At 42.7% G+C, this 27,564-nt stretch overlaps 1 protein-coding gene across 7 annotated transcripts in view; it reads right to left on the reverse strand.

Moving 5' to 3' along the window:
• Window positions 1-13,914: 13,914 nt before the first annotated feature.
• Window positions 13,915-27,564, reverse strand: part of LOC147101203 (V-type proton ATPase 116 kDa subunit a 1) — a 77,221-nt gene continuing 63,571 nt past the window's right edge. For all 7 annotated transcript variants that reach the window (XM_085966447.1, XM_085966446.1, XM_085966445.1 and 4 more), the window contains one exon: window positions 13,915-17,047. In XM_085966447.1, the coding sequence (XP_085822573.1) occupies window positions 16,954-17,047 (94 nt within the window). In that variant the 3' untranslated portion in view covers window positions 13,915-16,953. The remainder of the gene's footprint in view (window positions 17,048-27,564) is intronic.

Here is a 27,564-nt window from a genome sequence, read left to right on the forward strand (position 1 = left end):
CCACCACCAGGTGCAAATACTGCCACCACTTTACTTCAATTACATTGAAAAGCCAGAACAATAGCTCCAACAAAACACCTGTAGACTTGGATTCCCATTCAGAGAACTTGTGCTCAAATCCCAGACTCCGACATTACCTGATTGCCACCAATGAGCTTCTCCAATTCTCTTCTAGATGGAGAATTAATAACTGAGAAGCTTTCCATTCCAAAGTGCAGAAAAAGTTGTCAGGACCCCCAAAAGAAACATCCTCAGTGTTGGCTAATTTTCAACATAAGGCAGGTCGACACCATCTTTGGTAACCCAGATACAGGAAACTGTGCTATCCGGCACAGACGGGACCGAGCTGTTGCCGTCCCATCAAAAGTGCCGGACAAACCAACGCTAATGTTGAAACATACGGAGATTTTGAGCTCCGTATCTGGCAACAAACCCTGTTGCTTAGCAACAGCTTCTAAACAGTCAGCCGTACCTTGCAAGTGTCTCTGTAACTTAGCAACAGCTTCAGCGAGACCTTGCAGAGCCTGACTGGTGACAAAAAAGCAACGAAAAGAAAAAAAAACTAACGAAACGGCTCCTGATTATTGCCGGTGGCTCGAGCCAAAGTTTCCTGTAATAGAGTTGCCTGCAATATCTGCTTTCTGAATTATTGGAGGATTTTTTCAGTGCGAGCAAGTGGTTGTGGGACAGGGTGCTTTACTTGGGAATAAGGACAACTGAAAGAGTTCACCGATGGTTCGGTTGGTGAAACAATGTATAATTCAATCACACAGACCAGGAGATCGCAGTTTTAATTCCTGGTCGGTGTGGGGGTGGGATGGTAGCAGTTGGGTCACCACAGTTCATCTCAATATCCCTGGGCTCCCATCCCTGATGGCTGTTGAGTGATGCCTAACTGAAAGTGCGCATGTGTGGATATCGAGTGAGGCCATTCAAATGTGTTTCCCCTCAGTCAAATTTCCAGTCAACACTCAATGCCCAGGCTCAGACGAAGATTTTAATAGAGTGGATACAAAGGGAATGTGTTCACTTGTGGGGAAGAACATAACTAGAGGCCATCAATATAAGATAGCCACCAAGAAATCCAATAGGGAATTCAGAAGAAACTTCTTTATCCAGAGAGTGGTGAGAATGTGGAACTCGCTACCACGGAGTGGTTGAAGCGAATAGTATAGATGCAGTTAAGGGGAGGCTAGACAAGCATATGAGGGAGAAGGGAATCGAGGAAAGACGGGAAGAGGTTCGAGTGGAGCATAAACACCTGCATAGACTAGTTGGGCTGAATGGCCTGTTTCTGTACCGTGTATATATATATATATATATCTCCTGTTTCTGTACCCTGTATATATATGCTGTTTGTGTACCGTGTATATATATCTCCTGTTTCTGTACCGTGTATATATATCCTATGTAAAGAATGATAATCGACCCAGGTACCGGAGGTGTTCAGTTAGCACTCATTGAAAGTGTCCCAACATGAGCTTGTGGAATCAAGAGATGGGGAGAAATGAAGAGGAAAAAGAACACTTCAAAAATGGGTATGTAAATGCGTGAAGACACAGGATATCCTCACAAGATATCCAAGCCCCGAGAGCGGTTACTGTCATACGATACTCCATCTCCTGCCTGAGGACATGTGCATGTGACTCTAGAACGCTGATGTAGGCTACGTAAACAGCACATTGCTCGATACTTCAGGAGGAGTCTCTTTGTCAATCACTTTATTCAGTGTTTGTTTTCCAATTTTCTCCCATTACCTCCCCCACAGTTGCTGGTTCTTGAGTATAGTTCCACGAGGGGGCCAGCAGCATTACCTTGACCATTCTTCACGTGTGAACCTGATCAATAACTTGTGGCAAGCTGCTTGAAAATAGCGAGCATCATAATCATCGTTTAGTCAAAAATTAAAACTGTAAAGCCTCCAGTGAAACAAGCTCCAGTGGGACAATCAGGTAGACCTTCGTCTTCAGTGCCTGTTCACTAATCTGGCAGGCAGATCACCAACGCTTTATAGAAACCACCTGATTTCAAGCAGGTTCTAGAAAAAGGTGAGCAATTCAGTTGGTAGATTACTGACCAGGTGAATAACAAAAATCTACCCCAATTGGTTGAGAAACAAAAAAAGTCATAACTATAAGCAAGCTGCTTTAGCACCAGTCATTTCAGCACTCGTCTGTATATTGCTAATTTACATCGATTATTAAATTACCATTAACAATCGAAGTAAAATATTAAGTCATTGTCGCTACTGTAGCCGTGGCTTTAATAATAATAATAATAATAATAGAAGCTGGAAATGTGACATCCCAATGACAAAATGTAGTGATTCAGTTAAAGGGACAACACACACGTAGGACCACAACAATCCCCGAATCCCACCTTTGGAAATACCAACCTATTATTCACATGAAAGGATCAATCCAGCATCCCTAGCCAGTCTAAATATCCTATAATTGCATGTCAAAGTGCTTTTTCTAATTGAATAATTCTCCTGTGTTACAGAATGCTGTATACATACATTACTTAATGGTACACCCCAGATGCTATTAATTATACATTAATAAAGAGCAGCACTTGTGTCAACTTAATTTTCAGGATTAGATTTGTCCACAAGAGAGCGCTGTTGTGTAGCAGAATTTGAGTTACCTATTTTTACAACAGTTCCAACACAGAACGCATAGAATTCCGGTATTTTTTTTAGTACAATATGGTCCAGTGTTTAGCAATATAATCCACTGCAACCGTATCCAACACAGCTGTTAGCAATGTGGCAAGGATTTTCCCCAAGTGTAAACAGAACCATTTTTGGCCCTGGAACAAACACAAATGGAGGGATTCTAGTAATGGTTTGCTTCATTGCTAGCACTAGTACAGGGCAGCTTGCACTATGACACCAGGAGGGAGTCACACCGATGTCACATTCGGAGTGGATTTGTACTACGGGTCCTTCATCGTCCTTCTTTCATCACATTGTTTAGGAAACAATTTTTTGGAAAAAGGGATTCAGTTTATCTGCTAGTCTCCATTTTGTTTCCATAAAGTCACAAATAATTTCTGATAGCTATCAGAACCTTCCAGAAAAATATAACATTTCAAATATTCAAACTTACATTAGCTCACGAGTGCCCATTGCACCCACTCCACTTACCACAATTTAAAAAAACTTCTGTTGCACCCATCTTTTTTTTTTACTTGGATGTAATTGCATTGCATGCCCCAGTATTGTACTCATTTCCTAGACATTGTGCACACAGGGCAAACTGCACTAGTTTGTGTCTGGCTTGTTTGCACCTAAAATTGGAAATTCTGACCAGTTATACTCAAATTTTGCTAAAGCTCTCTGGCCTGAATTTCAGCTCTCCCAACATGTGTTTGAATCGGACGCCAAATCAAACAAATCTCCAGCAAGTTAGAAACAGCCAATCACATTGAAAAATTCAGACAGCAAACCAGGAAGTAAAATGTAGATTCTAATTTATGCTTTATCATTACCACCGCAAAATCTGGGACAATACTGCTCTTGTGGACAAATCTGATCCATCGATGAGGTTTATTGTGAATGGCTTGATCGATATCTCATGGAACAGATGTATTTGGCATCATTCCATTTGTAAGTCCATCATGATCCATGTGGAATTACATGGTTTCTGTACTTCATGTACTGTATGTGTAATTACCAGTAGTAGGTAGTGACATTTTATATCAAAATCGCAAAGGTGAGCTGCACAAACATTGGTTTGTTGGCAGAAATTTGTTTGAGTTGCTGCACACAGTAATTCTCTAAATCAAAACACTCACTCATCCTGTTGACACAACTATAGTATTTCAGTAAAACAAAAATAGGATGGGTTTATAAATACAAGTCAACAGGAAGCGATTTAAACAAACAAGACTGGTCTTAACTTCAGGTACTGCCCATGTCCACTTAGATTGTAGAAAAATGACTTATGATGCAATGGACTTTGGGACCGGAGATTTATGACACAACAGGTGAAAGCACCTTTAATTCATTGACCACTTGGTATGAACCTAGAGAGATTAACTGCAGCAGGAAAAAAAAAGGCAGAAAATGCTTTAAAAAACTTACAGGCCACAAGAAAGACTACAGCAAAGCCCTTCAAGGGCGCAGAAATAACCAGTATCACTTCAGTGCATGTTGGCCTGACTGACCATAGTGAATCCAAGGAAGAAGAAAAACTCTGGATGGCAGTAGTAGATAATGGACAAAATTGACAGAAATAAAAATTAAAATGGTGGCTTACGCCACTTGGCTTCACATCTCCAAACACTACTGAAGTGTCAGGAGAAGCTGGTACCATTGTTCCTATTAATAACTCCTGTAGTTAATACCCCAAATTCTATAATCTTATACCTAATGCACAGCACCAAGGTTACCCTCTAATTCCAAATAGTCATAATCAATGTTTCCTCATTTTTTCCAGTGCGTGGGCCCTTTAACTGGCTCCGCAGCCCATTCAAATTTACGTGCCTGCGCGGTTTACCCCCATTCAAAAGGCAGTGAACGTCCTGCGCGGGACCTCAAGACCGCTGCACGGAGAGCGCCACTTAACGGGAACATTGGTCACAATTGGTGTTTTTTTCGGCAAAGCACAATTATGGAGTACAGATTATTTCTGTAACTCAGTAGTCTGGGCAAGTGGAGAGCTCCATTTACAATCTCTCAAAGTCCTGGATCTGAAGTCTCCGCTAGGTTGCACTGTTTTTCCCCAGTTCAATTCACCCGAAAATCAGCCAAACCAGCGCAAAAGATCACGGGATTTCAAGCGTTAATTACGCTCATTGCAAATGATTTCCGCAATTTTTTGCGCCAATTTAAAAAGCATTGCAATAGAGGCCCACAAAACTAGCCACGCCCCAAGATCAAATTAATCACCATTGCGAGTTTCTGCTAATTGCGCCCGTCTGCAAGCCTTCAAGGAGCCTCTTAAAATAAAGCTTTTTTTTGGTGCAAGAACACCAATAAGCACATTTTGCAAGCTTTTGGATATTTTTAATTCACTAAGCAACTGAATACTGTACAACAATATAACTAGCAAATGGTTCTGTATTGTTTTTAAAGTCAGTTATTTAAGATCAGCTTACCTCAGGTAGTGGACTAGACGGATTAAAAATGCTTATTTTTTGTGATAAACCCATTTTTAGCTGTGTTAATCAAACTGCACTAAGTTACCACTCTTAAATAGATCAAAGAATACAAATTTTTAAAAAATTTTTTGTAAATGACATTCTAAAACACTGCCCAATTTCACTGGTTTATGGCAGATTTTGTTTGGTGATATGCAAATGAGTGAGCGGAAACTTGAGGGGAAAAAAACTTCCGAAGAGAGCAATTGCACCCAAAGCGGAAACTCTACCACCCAAAGCATAGTTAGCTGCATGCTCCCAGTAAACAAAACTTGCATTTATATAGCGCCTTTCACAACCACCGGACACCTCAAAGCATTTTACAGCTAATTAAAGTACTTCTGGAGTGTAGTCACTGTTGTAATGTAGGAAATGCGGCAGCCAATTTACGTTCAGCAGGCTCCCACAAACAGCAATGTGATAATGACCAGATAATCTGTTTTTGTTATGTTGATTGAGGGATAAATATTGCCTAGGACACCAGGGATAACTCCCCTGCTCTTCTTCAAAATAGTGCCATGGGATCTTTTACATCCACCTGAGAGCAGACGGGGCCTCGGTTTAACGCCTCATCCAAAAGACGGCACCTCCGACAGTGCAGCACTCCCTCAGCACTGCGCTGGAGTGTCAGCCCAGATTTATGTGCTCAAGTCCCTGGAGTGGGACTTGAAGCCACGACCTTCTGACTCAGAGGGGAGTGTACTACCAACTGAGTCACAGCAGACACTCCCAGTACATATACAATATGTAAAAATAGATCTGTGGCTAAATCATAAATTACAAAATGCTTTGTGAATTATGTCCAACAAAATGAATGTCAAGTCAGTACAGATTGAGTTTTCTTCTGTTAAGATACATGAACACAAGGGGACAGATATAACAAAAGCATGTTAGTCCTTCTTCCTCTCTGGATATTTAAAGCAGAAATTTCAGGGCGAGGCTCTGGGCAAATACCTCCCGTCTCTCGTGAGAAGGGCATAACTGAATATTCAATGTGACATTTGCCACTGACCGGCTGGGTCAAATTACTCCATTACGGACTTTGTCGATAAATAGTATCCATGGTGTGGAGATGCCGGAGTTGGACTGGGGTGGACAAATGTAAGAAGAAGTCACACAACACCACTTCACCTGAAGAAGGAGCAGCGCTCCGAAAGCTTGTGATTTCAAATAAAGCTGTTGGACTATAACCTGGTGTTGTGTGACTTCTTACATTGATAAATAGTATTGCAGACTAACTTACATGGCTAAACTCGGCATGGTACACTTCAAAATGATCTTAATATCAGAACTAGAACTTACAGCTTATAAAAGACACAAATGTAAGTGTTCTGGAGAGTCAGCATTCTTTGAGCAACAATGTGTCATACAAATTGCTCCAGTGCCCTTTGAAGTGATTTATTAGGTGTTATTTTTATAGCGTTACCACAGTATGTGGGTGTGCAAACACACTCAGCAATGGAGTGGTAGATGTAGCTTTGCACCTGCCACTCCATTGCTCAGTGTTGGTCACCCCCTCACGCCATTGCAATAGTCTTTGCGTCAAATTTTCTGAAAGGATTCAAACACACGCGCTCAAACAGATTTTGGCACACTCCAGGGTTGCTACCTTATTGAAAAATGCAAGCATCTTATGATTTTTAAATCCCTTTGCAATCTAAAAGAACTGTGCAAAAAAGGCCAAGTCCTATAATCAACAAAAAAGGTTCGCTACATTGGAGGAAGATAATTGGACAACCAATCTAACTGAACTGTCGTAAAGCCACATGGAGCAAGCAGTAGAGGGCCTCCCATATTCCAGTGCTCAGTGGACACAGGTTGAGTCAGAGAACATTGCAATGGAAATTGCTCTGGGGCTCAGTAACTTCTTGTGGTAAACCTCAGACAGGACCTCACATACCAACCTGTGTAAACTTTCTCTCAAGTTTCCAAACATGAAATACACTTGGAGCACAAAGCACGAAATCCAAGAATACCGTTGAGGCCCAAAAAGCACTTCAGTTTGCTAAGAATTTACATCCTGGGATTACAATTTTCAGTCTGATTAGAAAGTTTGAGATATTTACTTCTGAGCACATTTAATGAAAATTTCTCTTTAAAATTACCCCAATTATTCTGAATCAAGCTATGGAAAAACACAGGTTATAAAATTTGTTTACAAGGAGAACACGATTGCTTCGTTCCCTTGGAGTGCATGCTGGGTAAGATAACATCTTTGTGGGTAGCTCATGCCAGTAATTGGGCTCGGAAATAAAAATCAACTTTCCATAGAATTTTGGCTGGTAAACAGAACTGCTAATTATCTTGCGAATCATGATTCACTAGAAATATTACAGTACTGCTACTGATCACCAGCTGTCTACAATGTAGACATACTGCAATTAATTTTTTCACACTACAGCAGAATGTGGCACAGAAGATTTGGTAATGGACTAAGTTTATCAGTAAATATAGACTCCCATTTTAATGCTTGTGCCTCAGTTAGGGACGTCACGCTTCAGGTTTTGAAAAGGACAGTCCAGAACTTTATTAAAAAACTGTAAACTGAACTGGTCTAATTTTTAAAATACATTTTCCCCACTTGCTTCTAGATCTTATAATGAGGCAGCAACATTTGTTAGGATCTTAAGGTTTACAATGAACAGTCAACAGTGGCAAAGCAATCAAAATTTAAACAGCGATTACAACTTCTTCTGTTCATTGCTTTGAACTTGGCAAAAGGTGGCAGCCTGACCGAGTGTCAATTAAAACCTTGTACAAATTACAAGATTGCTTATAAAATAATTCGATTAAATAGAAATGAAAGAAGAATGGGGGGGGGGGGGGGACTCTAAATACTTGGCTGAGGATGGCACACTTGAATGGCAAGGCTGGATCTGGAATGTTATACAAGGAGTGGAGAGATTCCTAGCTCCTTAGTATTTTGGAATTCTAGACACAGTATATCTACTTACAGCTGCAGAGCTATTAGTATCAATTCAGTTCTTCTGCCCACAAGACCTTATTGTGGAGTAGCATGAAACAGTCTGTATGGTATAGGGTACATTGTTAAGGGGATGACAATTTATCAAATCTGTTCCAATGTTTATCTAAGAAATATTTGTACTGGGAAATACACAACAGCTGCTACTTTCTGCACTCGCTCGACTTTGTCTTCACTAGCTTGTATAATGTACTTATATAAAAGTTAAACTTCATGCCGTCCATTGTAACTTCAATTATTTTACAAAGAGACTTGTATTTATATAGTGCCTTCCACGACCTCGGGAGGTCCCAAAACACTTTACAGCCAATAAACACTACAACATACACCATCAATGTCCATTCCCCACCCCCTCAGTCCTTTTATTTTTAAATATCCCAGCTCTATTTCCATAGCTTGATTTTTTTAATGCAAGAAATATTTTGTGATTCAACCATTAAAAATGAAAGACAGCCAAGTCAAGAGGAAAAAATGTTCTGTCCCTATGGGTTCTAGCCGATTAAAATCTCACGAGCTTATTAACTGTAACTGGTGAGTTTAAAAGCTCACCTTTCGGGGGCTTTTTCTTTCACAGCTGGGGCAGTCGGGAGAGCAGGAGGCCGGTAACTGGTGAGTTTAAAAGCTCACCTTTCGCGGGCTTTTTCTTTCACAGCTGGTGCAGTCGGGAGAGCAGGAGGCCAGTAACTCTTATATAGGTGGAGCTGTTGCTAAACCCGAAACACTACAGTGTAGTGTCTCCCACCTCCTCTAACCTTTTAGGGGTTAGGGGAAGTTGAAAAGGTAGGTTCAATTTATTTTATTTCAGGAGCCTAACCAAGGTGGAAAAGGTTCCAGGACAGGAGGCGGCAGTGAAAATACAACACCAGAAAACAGGTAGGTGACTGGTTGGTGAGTACTTTCAGAAACTTATTCTAAGTAGAATTCAATAATTAAGCTAAATCGTAGTAAATAAAAGGGTATTGTAAGGGTTAAGTCATGGAAGGGCAGCTCGGACCCGTGTCATGCTCCTCCTGTGCCATGTGGGAAATCAGGGACACTGTCCCTGACAACTATGTGTGCAGGAAGTGTGTCCAGCTGCAGCTCCTAGCGGACCGCATGGCGGCGCTGGAGCTGCGAATGGACTCACTCTGGAGCATACGCGATGCTGAGGATGTTGTGGATAGCACATTGAGTGAGTTGGTCACACCGCAGGTAAAGGCTAGCTCAGACAGTAAATGGGTGACCAAAAGGCAGGGTAAAGGCAGGAAGGTAGTGCAGGAGTCACCTGCGGTCATCTCCCTCCAAAACAGGTTTACCGTTTTGGGTACTGTTGGGGGAGATGACTTATCAGGGGAAGGCACCAGCAGCCAGGTTCAGGGCACCATGACTGGCTCTGCTGCACAGAAGGGCGGGAAAAAGAGGGATAGGGCTATAGTGATAGGGGATTCAATTGTAAGGGGGATAGATAGGAGTTTCTGTGGCCGAGACCGAGACTCCAAGATGGTATGTTGCCTCCCTGGTGCAAGGGTCAAGGATGTCTCGGAGCGGGTGCAGAGCATTCTGAAGGGGGAGGGGGATCAGCCAGTTGTCGTGGTACATGTAGGTACCAACGATGTAGGTAAAAAGAGGGAGGAGGTCCTACAAGCTGAATTTAGGGAGTTAGGAACGAAATTGAAAAGTAGGACCTCAAAAGGTAGTAATCTCTGGATTGCTACCAGTGCCACGAGCTAATAAGTTTAGAGAGAGTAAGATAGATAAGCTAAATACGTGGCTTGAGCAGTGGTGCAAGGGAGAGGGATTTAAATTCTTGAGGCATTGGAACCAGTTCTTGGGGAGGAGTGACCTGTACCAAGGGGACGGTCTACACCTGAACTGTGAGGGAGCCGATGTCCTCGGGGTAATATTTTCTAGGGCGGTTCGGGAGGATTTAAACTAATTTGGCAGGGGGATGGGAACCTAGGTAGTGGAAAAGAGGGAAGTCATATGAAGTCAGAAATAGATGGTAGAAAGGTGAGAAGCAATAAGCAAAGGAGAGAAACACAAAGGGCCAAACTAATTCATAATGAGAGTGTGAAAAAAGCAAGCCTGAAGGCTTTGTATCTTAATGCTAGAAGCATTAGGAACAAGGTGGATGAATTAGTTGTGGAAATAGAGGTAAACAAGTATGATTTGATTGGGATTACAGAAACGTGGCTGCAGGGTGGGCAAGGCTGGGAACTTAACATCCAGGGATATACAATATTTAGGAAGGATCGGCAAAAAGGTAGGGGAGGTGGGGTAGCATTGCTGGTAAAGGAGGGGATTAATGCAATGGAAAGGAAGGATATTAACTCGGATGAAACGGAATCTGTATGGGTAGAAATGAGAAATAGCAAGGGGAGGAAAAAGTTAGTGGGTGTGATATATAGGCCTCCAAATAGTAATATGGAGGTGAGGGAAGGCATAAAAAGGGAAATTAGAGAAGCGTGCGATAAGAGCACAGCTGTCATCATGGGTGACTTTAATTTACATATTGATTGGACTACCCAAATTAGTAAAAATTCTGAGGAGGAGGAATTCCTGGAATGTTTTCGGGACGGTTATCTGGACCAATATGTCGAGGAGCCGACTCGAGATCAGGCCATTTTAGACTGGGTATTGTGCAATGAGAAGGGACTTATCAGCAATCTTCTTGTACGAGGCCCCTTGGGTCAGAGCGATCATAATATGATCGAGCTCTCAGTCGAGATGGAGAGTGAGGAAATTGAATCAGAGACTAAGGTCCAGAACTTAAATAAAGGGAATTACGAGGGTATGAGACGGGAATTGGGTAAGATTGATTGGGTGGTGTTTCTGGGGGGATTGACAGTGGATAGACAATGGCAAGCATTCAAAGATAGAATGGAAGAATTCCAGAACATGTTTATACCGGTTTGGCATAAAAATAAACCTAAAAAGGTGACTCAACCGTGGATAACGAGGGAAATTAGGGACAGCATAAAATTAAAAAAAAAGGGCATATCAACTGGCAAAAAAAAGCACCAGACCGGAAGATTGGGGGCAGTACAGGATACAGCAAAAGAGGACAAAGGGATTAATCAGGAAGGGGAAAATAGAATACGAAAGTAAACTTGCAGCAAACATAAAGACAGACTGCAAAAGCTTTTATCGGTATATCAGGAGGAAAAGACTGGTAAAATCCCAAGTCGGTCCCTTGCAGTCCGATTCGGGAGAATATATAATGGAGAATAAGGAAATGGCAGACCAATTAAACTCATACTTTGGTTCTGTATTCACAAAGGAGGACACAAATAACCTCCCAGGAATATCGGCAAACATAGGGACTAATGAGAGGGAGGAGCTGACAGAAATTAGTATCTCTAGGGATATGGTGTTGGGTAAGTTGAGGGGACTGAAGGCCGACAAATCCCCAGGGCCTGATAAACTACATCCTAGGGTACTTAAGGAGGTGGCCCTGGAGATAGCAGATGCTCGAAGGATCATCTTCCGGAACTCCATTGACTCGGGAACAGTACCCGTGGATTGGAGGGTAGCTAATGTTACCCCAATATTTAAAAAGGGGGGTAGAGAGAAAGCAGGGAATTATAGACCAGTAAGCCTTACATCGGTTGTGGGCAAAATGCTAGAGTCCATTATTAAGGATAAAATAGCGGAGCACTTGACAAATGGGGAAAGGATCGGACAGAGTCAACATGGATTTACAAAGGGTAAATCGTGTTTGACTAATCTGCTGGAATTTTTTGAGGAAGTAACTGGTAAAATAGATGGGGGAGAGCCAGTGGATGTGGTGTACCTTGACTTCCAGAAAGCCTTCGATAAGGTTCCACACAAAAGATTATCATGCAAAATTAAGGCTCATGGGATTGGGGGCAAAGTATTAACGTGGATAGAGAACTGGCTGGCGGATAGAAAACAGAGAGTTGGAATAAACGGCTCGTTTTCGGAGTGGCAGGCAGTGACCAGCGGGGTGCCGCAAGGATCTGTCCTGGGACCCCAGCTGTTCACAACACAGGTAGACTACCCTTTATCCGGACTTCCGAAAACCGAAACCCTCTAAAAACCGAAGGTTTTTTCGTTCAGTGTAAGTCGTGCGTACGAACGAAAAAACCTTCGGTTTTTAGAGGGTTCCGGTTTCGGAAGTTCGGATAAAGGGTAAGTCGTGCGCACGACCCCCCCGCGGACCCCCCCCGCGGACCCCGCCGGCCCCGACAACCGCCGACCCCCCCCGCGGGCCCCGACAACCGCCGACCCCGCCAGCCCCGACAACCGCCGACCCCCCCGCGGACCCCGCCGGCCCCGACCCCCGCCGACCCCGACTGACTTACGCTGAGCGTCAGCGTAAGTCGTGCGCACGACCCCCCGCCGACCCCCCCGCGGACCCCCGCCGACCCACCTTCCGAAATCCGAAATTCTCCTTTATCCGAAACTCGGCTGGTCCCGAGGTTTTCGGATAAAGGATAGTCTACCTGTATATATAAATGATCTGGATCAGGGAATTGGATGCAATATTTCCAAATTCGCTGACGACACTAAACTAGGAGGAGGGGTGGGCTCTGATGAGGATGTCAGGAGGCTACAGTGCGATTTGGACAGGTTGGGGGAATGGGCGGATACGTGGCAGATGCACTATAATGTGGATAAATGCGAGGTTATCCACTTTGGGGGTAAAAAACAGGAGGGTAGATTATTATCTAAATGGCAATAGATTGGGAGATGGGGAAGTGCAGAGGGACCTGGGTGTTCTTGTGCACCAGTCACTGAAGGAGAGCATGCAGGTGCAACAGGCGATTAAGAAGGCAAATGGTATGTTGGCCTTCATATCAAGGGGGTTCGAGTATAGGAATAGGGATACCTTACTACAGCTGTACAAGGTGCTGGTGAGACCGCATCTGGAGTATTGTGTACAGTTTTGGTCGCCCCATCTGCGGAAGGATGTTCTTGCCATGGAAAGAGTGCAACGGCGATTCACCAGGCTGATACCTGGAATGGCGGGAATGACCTACGAAGAGAGATTAAATAGTTTGGGCTTGTACTCACTGGAGTTTAGAAGATTGAGAGGGGATCTCATCGAAACATATAAAATTATGGCAGGCCTGGACAGGCTGAATTCAGAGAGAATGTTTCCAATGGCCGGGGAGCACAGAACCAGGGGCCACAGTCTAAAAATAGCGGGCAAATCATTTAAAACAGAGATGAGGAAGAATTTCTTCATTCAAAGAGTGGTGAGCCTGTGGAATTCCCTGCCACAGAGGGCTGTGAAGGCTAATTCAATAAATATTTTCAAGAGAGAATTGGATATATTTCTGAAGGCTAAGGGGATTAAGGGTTACGGAGAAAAGGCGGGGACGGGGTACTGAACTGGTAAGATCAGCCATGATCTCAGACGAAGATCAGCCATGATCTCATTGAATGGCGGAGCAGGCTCGAAGGGCCTACTCCTGTTCCTATCTCTAATTTTTTTTTTTTTTTTTTTTTTTTTTTTTTTTAATTGACTGTGCCCTTTGCAGCAGCTCTGCTATGGCACTCAAGGCGGTTGCACCATAACAGTGCTGCACTTCAAACAACTAAAAGAAAGTTAAATTACAAAAAACAACACAATTATGAACATCTTGAAATGCCATGTATATACTTACAAGTCTTGCATCTAGCACCAAGAGTCACGTATGCAAGTTCCAATACCGTTGATAAAAACAAGTCAATGTTACTGAATGATGGGATGATTACTGAACAGGTCGGCAAGTGACCAACAAACAAGCAGCAAGCAGGTACAAAAACTGCCAATCAAAAATCAGAAAGCCACGCCCAGGAACATTTTTACACTCCACCACACTTTTATTCTACGTTTAAATACATGCTGACATTATGCACACATTTTAATCAGATTGGAAGAATATCTCACAAATGATGACAATAAGGTGATTAAAGAACCTTCAGCTTCAACTGGACGCACATTCACAAGTTGTAAACAGTCAAAACATGTAAACAAAAGTCACAACAGTGAACAAGTACTAGCAAACAAGTAGGGTTCATCAGTCCTGGCACAGCCATTCTGGAAGTACATACACAAAGTTAATGCGACATTTTAAAGTTGGAATTTAATGTCCTCACTAAACAGAATGGGGTGGCAATTGATACATTGATGTCAAGGGTCACACAGTCAGCTTACATTCACAATATACATCAACCAGAACAAATCAAATATTCGGGCACATTATAGTACAGGTCGGTTGGTGAAGGACAGGGTAACTTATTCAACAGTCATTACTATTTGCCTAAATTGGAATATACTGAAAAGTACAAAGGTGACATGTCCTTATCAGAAAAACCACTAAATATAAACATTTTATTTGACGCTAGTTATTTCCCCTTCCCCACACCATAATGACATGCAGCATGATTGTAGTGCAACAGGTCAAAATGGGCAAAGACTACTTTTAAAAAATGGGCTTATTGATACATTAGTGTTAAGGAGTACTTGAGGATCCAATTCCAAAATGAAATATTGCAATAAAGAAAGTAAGTGAAAAAATATTACTGGTTGTATTGGTCCAAATGTTTCAGGATATGCAAATCTTGAGTGCAAATCATTTGGTTAAAAAATGCAGGGACATGTAGCTTTAATTTGGCTCATAATATTTTCTATACAGCATTAAGAGAAACATCCTGCAAGTTACAACGGCAATACATATAGTAAATATTAAAGATAAAGATACAAAGAGAAACCTGTATTAGCAGTCACTTAACTAGCAGTCACTACAGTAGTCCAGAATAAGGATATGATCTATATGGAAAGCCAAACCTGGATTCAGCAGCCACCACGGTTTAAAAGGGTTGTATTGATTTCCAAAAACTTGGAAAACACAGCTACATTTGCTTTATGAACAAAAAACAGAGGCAGCTGTGTTTTAAAAGCTTCCCAAAAATAATGTGTGGGGTCAGGGGGACAAAGGGAGAGGGAGGAAAGAGCAGGACATCATGTTAACCTTTTAAATAAAAAGACAAATTATGATGCCTGCTGGATTGGACATTCCAGATTTAGATCTGTGCAGTTTACATCCTGCAAGACCCTTATGAAAGGCGTACATTAATCTGGTCATCCCAAAAAGTGACATTTCATGTAGGCGTCACAATGATAATAGGATGCCAGAATTTCACAAAAATAATACCCAATATATCAATGGGCTCTCTAATGGTCATGGCAGAATTGTGCAATTAGTGCATGAACACTGTCACATTTCACTACCATTACAGCTGAGGTAATCATAACGACGGAGATCAAGGACATCTCATTTACATTGACCTGGAATGGATGTAGTGGGTTCATCAGATGCACTAAAGATCTGACACACAATGAAAATAGCACTGCGAGGCTTTCAACTTCACACTATCTACTGCTACTTGGAAATCTAGGCTTACAAAGATGGCTTCGGGGTCATACCAACACCAACCCAAGAGGATTCACCAATGGTGTGGGGGCATTAACACCTAATCAAAAGATGTGTGGTGGAACTATTTTGCTGCAAAAATTGTGTTTTGTGAAACACAATGACAGCAATTTAAACCTGAACCAGATAGCTTTCCATTAAATGATTTCTTTGTATTTTTAGATCAACTCCAAGAATTACCAGGATCTCCAAAGCAACTAAAATGAACTGCTGTAAACTTTATCTAAGCCAACAGAATGACACTTTTCCCCCCCTCTACTCTCCTTGAAGTTCCCTTTAGACTCAAATGAGAAGTGAGTTAAAGCCTTAACTACATGAGCTGTCCTCATTATACTGGACAGGGAATAGAAATCGGTGAATAAGTACAGACGTCACCGGCAGCAAGAAAAAAAAGGCATGGTCACTCAGGCTGCGAGTAAGAAATGAGGGAGTCGGTTCAGTGAAGTAACAGAGATACTGATCTAGGGGCAATCAGCAATATTGCAACTTGACATTTTTTTTCCCCCCAGAAGAACAAGAGGGAAAAAAAAAGCAAAGTTAATGTGTAATCGCATTGGTGACCAGAACAATTCTCCTTATGGTGCAACAACATTGCAAAGGCATTCAAGAATTTTAGAATTTCACTACATAGCAACCAGAGTAATTCTTCTCACAAAGGTGGGTATCCTGAACACAGGTCCAGAATAACTTTCCCCTAGAGTGAGTTTAGAGACGAGTGAAGCCCATTCAGTAGAGATTAATATTTTCTAACCAGTCCTGCTTTGTGCACTCAACCTTCACCCTACCACTCACACCCCACTGACAGTGACCGCTCAAGTTTCCTACGACTAGATCATATATTTATAAATTACATATCATATGGTGCTTTTAATGCTTTTGGGGCCAAGAATACCTTCCAAATGGTGTATTCTAGTGTCCCCCCGCCACCCTCCTTTTCAATGAAGTCCGACTCTCTGCCCTTCACCTCCCCACATAAAATTAAATAAATCAGAAGTTAGTTACAAGTTTGGAAATTCACATCCTGCATGTGTAGTTGAGTCACTGGGAAGTATAATACTGCATTACGGTCAGTTTAGTCTTAACCTTCCCAAGACACAAAAAGTGAACAGCTTATCTACATGAACACAACACGTGTTTGCCAAATGGATAATTATACTGCAAGAAACAATTAAGTGAACACTAAGTGGGACAGAAATTCAGTTACAATACAATAGTCACACTTGACGACCTCATGACATAGGGAAACCATTTGGTTTCAGTGCATGCAGAAAAGTATCAAAAATCAACTGCAACATTGTATTAGGATACCGAGGGAGTAAATTACATGATCTATGCGCACATCACAATCCATACATTTACAACACAGGCAGACAGGTCTTGAAAATTAAAACATTTGCAGTTTTACTCTTCGAACCTTCCTTCAAGAATGCTTTCAAAGGAGAAGGGAACAAACTTGTAACCAGCGCCAGAGTAGAATTTGTTTTGGAACTCGACCCTGTGAAAATAGAAGATATTGGTTAAATATTTCACAGATGGCAGTGTCATGTCTGAAAAGACAAAACATTTAGATATTAATTTGCATCACACTTGGCCACAGTAGAACACTGCTTTAGAGACTCTGGAACAGTTCCCATGGATTGGAGGGTAGCTAATGTTACCCCACGATTCAAAAAAGGTGGTAGAGAGAAAACATGGGGAATTATAGACCGGTAAGCCTGACATCGGTAGTGGGGAAAATGCTAGAGTCCATTATAAAAGATGTAATAGCAGAGCACTTGGAAAACAGTGACAGGATCGGACAAAGTCAACATGGATTTACAAAAAGTAAATCATGATTGACTAATCTACTGGAATTTTTTGAGGATGTAACTGGTAGAATAGATAAGGGAGAACCAGTGGATGTGGTGTATTTGGACTTTCAGAAGGCTTTCGATAAGGTCCCGCATAAGCGATTAGCGTGTAAGGTTAAGGCACATGGGATTGGGGGCAAGGTACTGACTTGGATAAAGAACTGGTTGGCAGACAGGAAGCAAAGAGTTGGAATAAACAGCTCTTTTCCCGAGTGGCAGGCAGTGACTAGTGGAGTACCGCAGGGATCGGTCCTGGGACCCCAGCTATTCACAATATATATTAATGATCTAGATGAGGGAACTAGATGTAATATCTCCAAGTTTGCAGACGACACAAAGCTGGGTGGGCGTGTGCGCTGTGAGGAGGATGCCGAGAAACCCCAGTATGATTTGGACAGGTTGGGTGATTATACAGCATCTGCCATGCTTCTGCCCAATGTGGCTAAATGCGAGGTTATCCACTTTGGTGGCAAAAACAGGAAGGCAGATTATCTGAACGACAATAGATTGGGAGAAGGGGAAGTGCAACGAGACCTGGGTATCCTTGTGCACCAGTCGCTGAAGTTAAGCATGCAGGTGCAGCAGGTGGTTAAGAAGGCAAATGGTATGTTGGCCTTCGTAGCGAGAGGGTTCGAGTACAGGAACAAGGATGTCTTGCTCCAGTTGTACAGGTCCTTGGTGAGACCGCACCTTGAGTATTGTGTGCAGTTTTGGTCGCCTTATCTGAGGAAGGATGTTCTTGCCATGGAGGGAGTGTAGCGAAGATTCACCAGACTGATACCTGGGATGGCAGGAATGACGTATGAAGAGAGATTGGGTCGATTGGGCTTATACTCGCTGGAGTTTAGAAGAATGAGAGGGGATCTCATTGAAACGTATAAAATTCTAACAGGACTAGATAGACTAGATGCAGGAAGGATGTTCCTGGTGGCCGGGGAGTCCAGAACCAGGGGTCACAGGCTAAGGATAAGGAGTAAGCCATTTAGGACAGAGATGAGGAGGAATTTCTTCACCCAGAGTGGTGAGCCTGTGGAATTCTCTACCACAGAAGGCAGTGAAGGCCAATTCATTAAATATATTCAAGAAGGAGTTGGATATATTTCTTAAGGCTAAAGGGATCAAGGGATATGGGGAGAAAGCAGGGACAGGGTACTGAATTTGGATGATCAGCCATGATCTCATTGAATGGTGGAGCAGGCTCGAGGGATCGAATGGCCTACTCCTATCTTCTATGTTTCTATGTATACCAATACATTGTGTTATACAAAATAAGAAACAGTCTCATGATCACTATTTCAAATACAGCGACCATGTAATTATGCTGTGGGCTATCAGGTATGAAAGCTTAAGAGGCTCATCTGAAATTCTTAGCAATTTTAGCACAGGAAATAACCCATTTATTTTAAAGGCGCTGATGCCTTTGTTGAAAAACCAGTGGAATTTCAGATGAATTCAATAAGCTATTATCCACAATGTAATTTCAAGGTAGTCGAATTCAGTTTCAGCAGCAGGGACGTTGCGCAATTACCCAGCGGGATGGAAGAAAAATAATGCAAGGGCTCTCGCCCTACCCATGACCACCTGTTGGCCACAATCCAGTATTGGCAAAGATCTAGGAATGGGACCTCTGCCCACCTTCTCAGCCTATGAATGGTGTGCTATGGGTTTGGAGGCCCCAATTGATTCAATAACCAGCTCAGCAATAGGTTACTGTACAATAGGATTAATTTCTGTTGACATCATTTGCAGTTACCTTGCAAAAATAAAAAAATAAAAAATCGACAAAGTTTGCCCAAGTTATAAGAATGCAGATAATGTACACTACAATGGACAGAAATGAAAAAGACTGCTCCTTAGCTCTTGCTTGTGAAAAGTTGACCCATATAGATTTTCCATTTTCCAGTATCTCTCAATAAATCTTTATCCAAAGTGTGATCAGCTAATACAACACTACAAAACCACCAAAACACTCATGGCAAAAGTCACAGTACAATCTCAAACTGTGCTGTTTGTGCCACTTCAAACATTGTGCCTGGTACAGCTGTAACAAATGTTCTTAATCTTAACAAGGAACAATGTCAGAACTTAAGGACGGACTGGATCTATGTGCTCCTCCGCCAGGTTTGCCATTGTGGATTTGCACAGAAGTACCAACTTACCCCTACCCAGCAGTTTGATTCAATTTCCACCCACGGCAAGATAGAGGTCACAGGCGCAATTCTATGCAAGCTTTTATATATATGATTCATGAAGACCCTTGGGTGCCGAGAGACTGTTCATTTAAGCATGATTTACATTTAATCCAGCAATTCAAGAATTTTAAACTCGGGTACAATTGATTTTTTAGTGAAAACACCAGTACAGACAAAAAATATTTCTGCTGCAGAAGCCAAGGAAAGTTGTTACTGTAGCATCTGCTGAAAATGAAAAACTGGTCTACTCACTACTCAATACCATGCAAGCAGTACCTTGGTCTTTGACTTCCAGCCAGTTCTGACCCCTTCCAGCTAATAAATTTGTCCAGTTAACCAACTGGTTTTTCCCTTACCCATAACACTTCATTTTAGCACATTGCCCAGCATTGGTGCTCTATATCTAATGTAGCACAATTCAGTTCACACTCTAGTTCTAATCAGTTTTTGAAGTCTCATTAAAACAAGTAGGTCAGGCGAGCAGTTAATCGACTATAAACCTGTTTTAAGAATTCTGCAAGCTGCATACTGATGCACGAACGTAGGCAGATATATTAAAGGACTAAAAAGATTTCGTCTTAATTCAAAGGTCTGCAAAATGTCTATTGTACAATATACTTTGTTCTTTCCTCTTACTCAGAATGTAGTTAATTGTGAAAATGTAGTCTTTGTTCATTCATTTAATTTTGTTTCAGAAACCAACAATTTACAGCAATGCATTTAATACTTGTACGTTTTCCTTCTCTCCACCCATGCAATGCAGTTTTTCTGTCAAATTGCCCCTTAGCCTATTGGCATATAATGGGGAAGTCAGCCCACCACTAAACAACTTGCATTTATATAGTGCCTTGAACAGCAAAAAATGTACAAAAGCGCTTCATAAAGGCGATGCCATGTCAAAGAAGGAAATATTAGGATGGGTAACTAAAACCTTAGTCAAAGAGGTGGGTTTAATGAGAATCTTAAAGGAGGAGAGGGTGATGGAATAAAGAGGGAGATGGAGAAGCAGAGGGGTTTAGGGAAGGAATTCCAAAGCACAGTCCCGTGGCAACTGGAGGGACAACTGCCAATGGCAGGGCGGCTGCACAAGAAGCCAGAGTCAGAGGAACAGTGTTACATTTCAGGCACTGGGAGATCAGGAGTCAATGTACTGCAGCAAGGACAGGGGCGATATCCTATTCCTGATCGGACTAGCCTAGAAGCAGCAGTTTTGGATGAGCTAAAGTTTAGAGGGTGGAAGATGGAAGACCAGCCAGAAGGAGCATTGAAATGATCAAGTCTAGAGGTGACAAGTGTTTCAGTGGAAGATGGGCTGAGGTGGGCGACACTAGGAAGGTGCAAGTAGGCAGTCTTTGTGATGGAGAGGATAGGAGGTCAGAAACACAGCTCACAGTCCAATAATTTTCAATGGTTGTAAACAGTCTGGTTCAGCATGGAAAAAAAGGGGGGGGGGGGGGGGAAAATGAAAGAAGAAATTGAGTCATAGGCAAGGATACAGAATTTGTGGTGGGGGGCCAAAGACAACAGCTTTCCAATATTTAACTGGAGAATATTGCAGTTCATCTACGAATGGATGTTGAACAAACAGGCCGACAGCTCAGTGGCAGTGGAGGGTACAGCTAGGTCTCAATGTCCATGTGGAAGCTGACCCCAGGTTTGCAAATTATGTTGCTAAAGGGTAGCACACAGATGAGAAAGGGGGGGGGGGGGGCAGAGGTAGATCCTATGGGGAATTCAGAGGTAACTGTGCGAGGGTTGGAAGAGAATCCACTGCTAAAGTTACGCTGGTTACAGTTGGATAGTTAAGATTGGATCCAAGCGAGAGCAATCCCACGGAGAGGCATTTGAGGATGGTGTGGTCAACTGTCAAAGGCTGTAGGTCAGAGAGAGATAGTGCCCCACGGTTAGTCACAGAGGGTGTTGTTTGTGAACTTTGGTTAGAGCTATTTCAGTACGGAGAGACAGAAAATGAATTGGAATGATTCAACCAGGGAGTTGCGGTAGAGATGGGCACAGATTTGGGAGGTGACAACACTTCCATGGACTGGAGAGGAAAGTGAAGCGGGGGAGGGGTGGCACAGATAGGTCGAGAGTGAGTGGTTTGAGAAGGTGGTGATGGCATTTTTGAAAGGAAGGGGGACAGTACATAAGGAGACGGAAGCATTTACAATGTCAGCTAGTACGGGGGAGGGGGGTGGTCAGGATGGGAAGTTGGGTGCTCAGCAGTGGAATTGGGGTCAAGGGAGCAGGAGGTGGGTCTCCCGATACGCTCTGGAGAGCACTGGATGGCAAGGGGAAGGGGTGAACGCAACCGAGGCAGTAAAATCAACAGTCTATCTTGGTGGCAAAGAAGTCCCTGATCTCTCACTCATTGCTAAAGAGAGGATAGAGAAAGGCTTAAGGAAACAGTTGGTAGCGCAGAAAAGCAGCCAGGGATTATCTGTGCTTTCCAGAATGATCCGACAGTAGTGGGTAATTTTGGCAGAGGGGTCTGAGGCCAGGTGGAGCTTGATATGATGGCAAAATACTGCAGATGCTGGAAATCCGAAACAACAGAAAATGCTGGAAAAACTCAGCAGGCCAGGCCACATCCGTGGAGAAATTAGAGTCAACGTTTCGGGTCAAAACCCTTTATCAAGCTTGATGATATAGTCCAGCCAGCTCTAGGTGATGGATGACAAAACCAGTTGTGCACAAAATATGTTCAAGAATGCACCCCTTGGGCTGGAGGGAGAGAAGATTGGGATCATACTAGGGGAACGACTAGGATGGAAGACAAGTGAAGGATTTAATGGGGACAAGGACAGGGATGGGGTATGGGAGTGGATATCCAAACTAACAGCTGCAGAGGTATTGCGGTGAATGGATAGCTAAACTCTAGGCAGTGGAAGTTTGAAAGTGCAGTTCCAAGCAACTTGGAAATATTTTCCTGGGTCAGGTGCAGAAGAAAGGTGAGGTTGGAGAAGTGGGTGGTGAGGGATATAAGGAAGTGGTCAGAGCTTGCCTCGTCGATGATTGAGACCATGAGAGCAGAGAGTCCACGAGATGTCAAGGTTGCGGGGGTGGCATAGAACACTGGTAACAGTTTATATGGAGGGAGAGGTCTAGAGAGAGCAGGAGGGTGGTGAATTCAGAAGGGGGGGGCCGCAAGGGGAGCGGAGACAGAAACTGAAAATGATGAAGAGTTGCTCAGTGCAGAAGCTGAAGAAGCAAAGGACGGAGGATATCTGGAAAAAGAGTTTGGGGCTTCTGGCGGGCAGTAGACAACTAGTATTTTAAAAGAAAGGCAGGAGGGATGGAATAGTAGATGAGGTACGAGAAGGACGTGCTAATCAAGTAGGAGGACAGAAACCAAGGTGCAACTTGGTGTTAAGTGTCATAAGTAATGTCTCTTCAGGTGAGCAGACGAGCTGGGAAACTCACCTTCTAGAAGAAGGGTAGCATGAAGGTTAGTCAAAACTAAGATTTGAAACTGGCCCACAGGTTGGCGTGCCAACAATCCAGCACTGAATTTCCCACAAGCCACCAATGTATTTTGTAAGTTTAGTGTTTCTAAATCTTAAAATAACCCTTCATAGACTGCTAAAGAGAAAAAGGGTTTCTGTCTCAAGAGAAAACTGGATCTCGTACACCATTTCTGATTGGAATGTTGGGTTCACATCTCCATGGCATTTCAAAAGCAAGCATAATTTTAAGAAAAAATAACTGCAGTACACATCCGTACCATAAAGCACTTTCACAGATAGACCGGTAGAAAGGAACGCATATCCTAGAAGGTATTCTTCGATTTAAAGATGATCCTTACAAACATCATGGATGAATCACATTTAGCAATTTTAATTAAAAAAAAACTTTTGCAAGTATCAAGACACAAGGTAGATATTACATTCCCTGACCATGTAGTTCAGGTTATTTTTATACAAATTAATCTCTATATACACACACTTCAGCTTCTCATCCTCCCAAACACAAACACAGCAAGAATGAGTATATCGTTTACTTAACATTTAAGTAAAGATCATCCCTACAGACCCTTCTGGAATTGCAATTCATCTTGGCAGGATAGAGCTACTGTTAAGATATGCTTTGGGCTCATTTGAAACACAAGCAAGAATGCTGCAATATCCAGTCAATGCTGCAATATCCAGTCACTGGAGTTGAAATGCAATTTCTACAAAATTTCTGTATGGAGTACAAGACGACCAAATTGACACAGCCACATAAGGAGAAATTAGGGCAGGTGATCAAAAGCTATATATTAATGACTTGGACGTGGGTGTACAGGGCACAATTTCAAAATTTGCAGACGGAACAAAACTTGGAAGTATAGTGAACAGTGAGGAGGAGAGTGATAGACATAGGCAGGCTGGTGAAATGGGTGAAATTTAATGCAGAAAATTGTGAAGTGATACATTTTGGTAGAAAGAATGAGGACGACAAATAAACTAAATGGTACAATCCTAAAGAGGACGCACAAAGAGAGAGACCGGGTTGGGGGGGGGGGGGGGGCATGTGTGCACAAATCGGTGAAGGTGGCAGGGCAGGTTGAGTAAGCAGTTAAAAAGGCTTACAGGATCCTGGGCTTCATGAATAGAGTTATAGAGTACAGAAATGTGGAAATTATGATGAACCTGTATAAAACACTGGAGTACTGTGTCCAATTCTGGGCACCACACTTTAGGAAGGATGTGAAGGCCTTAGAGAAGTTGCAGAAAAGATTTACAAGAATGATTCCAGGAATGAGGAACTTCAGTTACGTTGATAGACTGGAGAAGCTGGGGTTGTTCTCCTTGGAGCAGAGAAGATCGAGAGGAGATTTGATAGAGGTGTTCAAAATCATGAGGGGTCCAGACAGAGTAGATAGAGAGAAACTGTTCCCATTGGCAGAAGGCTCGGGAACCAGAGGACACAGATTTAAGGTGATTGGCAAAAGAACCAATGGCGATATCAGAAAATCTTTTACGCAGTGAGTGGTTAAGATCTGGAATGCACTGCCTGAAAAGGGTGATGGAGGCAGACTCAAACTTATCTTTCAAAAAGGGAGTTGGAGAAGTTTCTGAAGGAAAAAACATTTGCAGGGCTACGGGGAAAGGGCAGGGGAGTGGGACTAGCTGAGAGTCGGCACTGGCTCAATGGGCCGAATGGCCGCCTTCCTTGTTGTAACCATTCTAGGATTCTGGTTTTAAGGAGCATCTTAAAAAGGAGGAAAGAGAAGTAGAGAGGCAGAGAGGTTTAGGCAGGGAATTCCAGAGCTTAGGGCCAAGGCAACAGAAGGCACGGCCACCAATGGTTGAGCGATTATAATCAGGGATGCTCAAGAGGGCAGAATTAGAGGAGCGCAGATATCTCAGGGGGTTGTGGGGCTGGAGAAGATGAGAGAGATAGGGAGGGGAGGGGAGGGGCGAGGCCAGGCCATGGAGGAATTTGAAAACAAGGATGAGAAATTTGAAATTGAGGCATCACTTAACCAGGAGCCAATGTAGATCAGTGAGCACAGGGGTGATGGGCAAAAGGGACTTGGAGAGTGTTAGGGCATGGGCAGCCGAGTTTTGGATGACCTCAAGTTTACGTAGCTTAGAATGTGGGAGGCCAGCCAGGAGTGCGTTGGAATAGTCAAGTCTAGAGGTAACAAAAGCATGGATGAGAGTTTCAGCAGTGGATGAGCTGAGGCAAGAGTGGAGACAGGTGATGTTACGGAGGTGGAAATAGGCGGACTTAGTTATACCATAGATATGTGGTCAAAATGGGTGAAAATGAGTGAAATAGAAAATACTACTGCTTTTTTCTGATACTGCTAAATACAATAGATGTTCAGAGCAAACAGGCGAAAGATTAATAAAACTCAATCATCTGTAAAAGCATTTACTTTGACAAAAATGCAAGATAAATATCTTTAGAAAGCTCATTAATTATGCTGTTTCCAGTCTTTGCTTACAACATAGGAACTATTTCCAACATACATAAATGTATAACTTATGCCAATTGACATAGCACAAGAGGAAAAGCCTGCATTGTGGACAGCAGGTGGCACAGATTAGTGAAATGTTCTTTCGCCTGGGTTTGAATACAGCAATGAATCATGGGTTGAATATTGTTATTCTGACAACTGTGAGGGGAAACCAGTAAAATAGATTTAACAGTCCCAAGTCAGTTCCCAGTTGGTTGGATCCATAGCACAAAGTTACCCATAATTTAGCAAAAGCTGGTATTAGTCAGTCTCACTCAGCAGCCACAGGGATGGTGGCAGAAGTGTTCTTCTGAAGGTAAGGGTAAAGTACACGGTGCCAGACTCTGCATCCAACATGTACTATGCTACTTTGGTAGTGCTAGATATTGGGTACTAGGAGTAGAAAAGTTTAATTTCTCCTTCACGAGCATCCCTCACATGCAAGCATTAAAAATTTATAAAAATCGGTTTACAAATCTTTAAGCATTTCTTTTGAATAACTTATCAATGGCCACATTTAAAGCAATAAAAGGTGTGTGTCTACAGGCAAAGGTATTTGTTAATAGAGTTGAACAGATTAAGGACCATTTTAGCATGAGGAAAAGTGGAAATTTTAATAAATGGGCATATGTTTATGCATTATCGCAATCAGTACACATGTTGGCAACCTCAGCTGTGCCAGATAGCAAGATTCAGTGGAGGCCATATACTTGCCCATGAGACACAGGAGGGAAATGTGTTGGTATTGTCACAATGGGCTACCATCATACACACAATGGCTGGCTTGAGGGGACATGGGTAGGTAGTATACATGTTTGACTACTTGCCAAGAGAACAATTTGTATTTACATAGCGCCTTTAACGTTGTAAAGCATCCTGTGGTAAACCACTGTTATACCTGTCTGTAAGTGTATGTGTATTCCACTAGGTACAGGTCTGGACATGCCTCGGCTGACTCCTCCCACTATTCCAGGTATACAAGTGACTACCTCCCAGTCCCTTAGTATTCTGGACGGGTCGACCACTCGAGACAAGACCTTCATTCTTTAGTTAATAAAAGCCTGGTTGTTACTCGCTTAACCTCAGTCTTTTGAGTAATTGATGGCGCATCACATCCCAAGTTGCTTCACAGTATTCACAATGATCCACATAAGGATCCATGTAGGTCAGATGACCAAAAGCTTGGTTAGAGGTAGGTTTTAAGGAGCATCTTAAAAGGAGGAAAGAGGGGTAGACAGGCAGAGAGGTCCAGGAAGGAATTTCAGAGCTTAGGGCCTCAGTAGCTGAAGGCACGGTCGCCAATGGTGGAGCGATTAAAAATCGGGGATGCGCAAGAGGCCAGACTTGGAGAAGCACAGATATCTTGGATGGTTGTAGGACTGGAGAAGGCTAGAGAGATAGGGAGGGACAAGACCATGGGGGGATTTGCAAACAAGGATGAGAATTTTAAAAATCAAGGCATTGCTTAAATCAGGAGCCAATGTAGGTTAGCGAACACAGGGGTGATGAGTGAAGTGGACTTGGTGCGAGTTAGGATACAGGCAGCAGAGTTTTGCAAGAGCTTAAATTTATGGAGGGTGTTGGAATAGTCAAGTCTAGAGGTAACAAAGGCATGGATGAGGGTTTCAGCAGATGAGCCGAGACAGGGGCGGAATCGGGCGATGTTACGGAGGTGGAAGTAGGCAGACTTAGTGATGGCGCAGATGTGGGGTCAAATACGACACCAAGGTTATGAACAGTGTGTCTGTGTATGCATGTGTTTTTATCTCAGAGATGGGATCAGCTTGGGGAATGCTAGAATGAGTAATGCAATTTCATCCCACAGGAGGAGTTCACCAAACTATGTTACCAAAAAATTGTCTTGATCAAATCAGCGAGCGAGTCTAAATGGTGTTGATTTATTACAGGAGTCAATTTGCTATGATTGAGTTTCTTAATTTCTGATTTAAGATTCATAAACATGCTTTTATTTGTAAACATCGGGAGTATTTTGAAATCAGATGCTTTCAAGATTTTTTTGAAA

The sequence above is a fragment of the Somniosus microcephalus genome, chromosome 24 (genome assembly GCF_052327205.1).
Source record: "Somniosus microcephalus isolate GS21.2 chromosome 24, FLI_Smic_1.0, whole genome shotgun sequence".
NCBI classification, from domain to species: domain Eukaryota; kingdom Metazoa; phylum Chordata; class Chondrichthyes; order Squaliformes; family Somniosidae; genus Somniosus; species Somniosus microcephalus.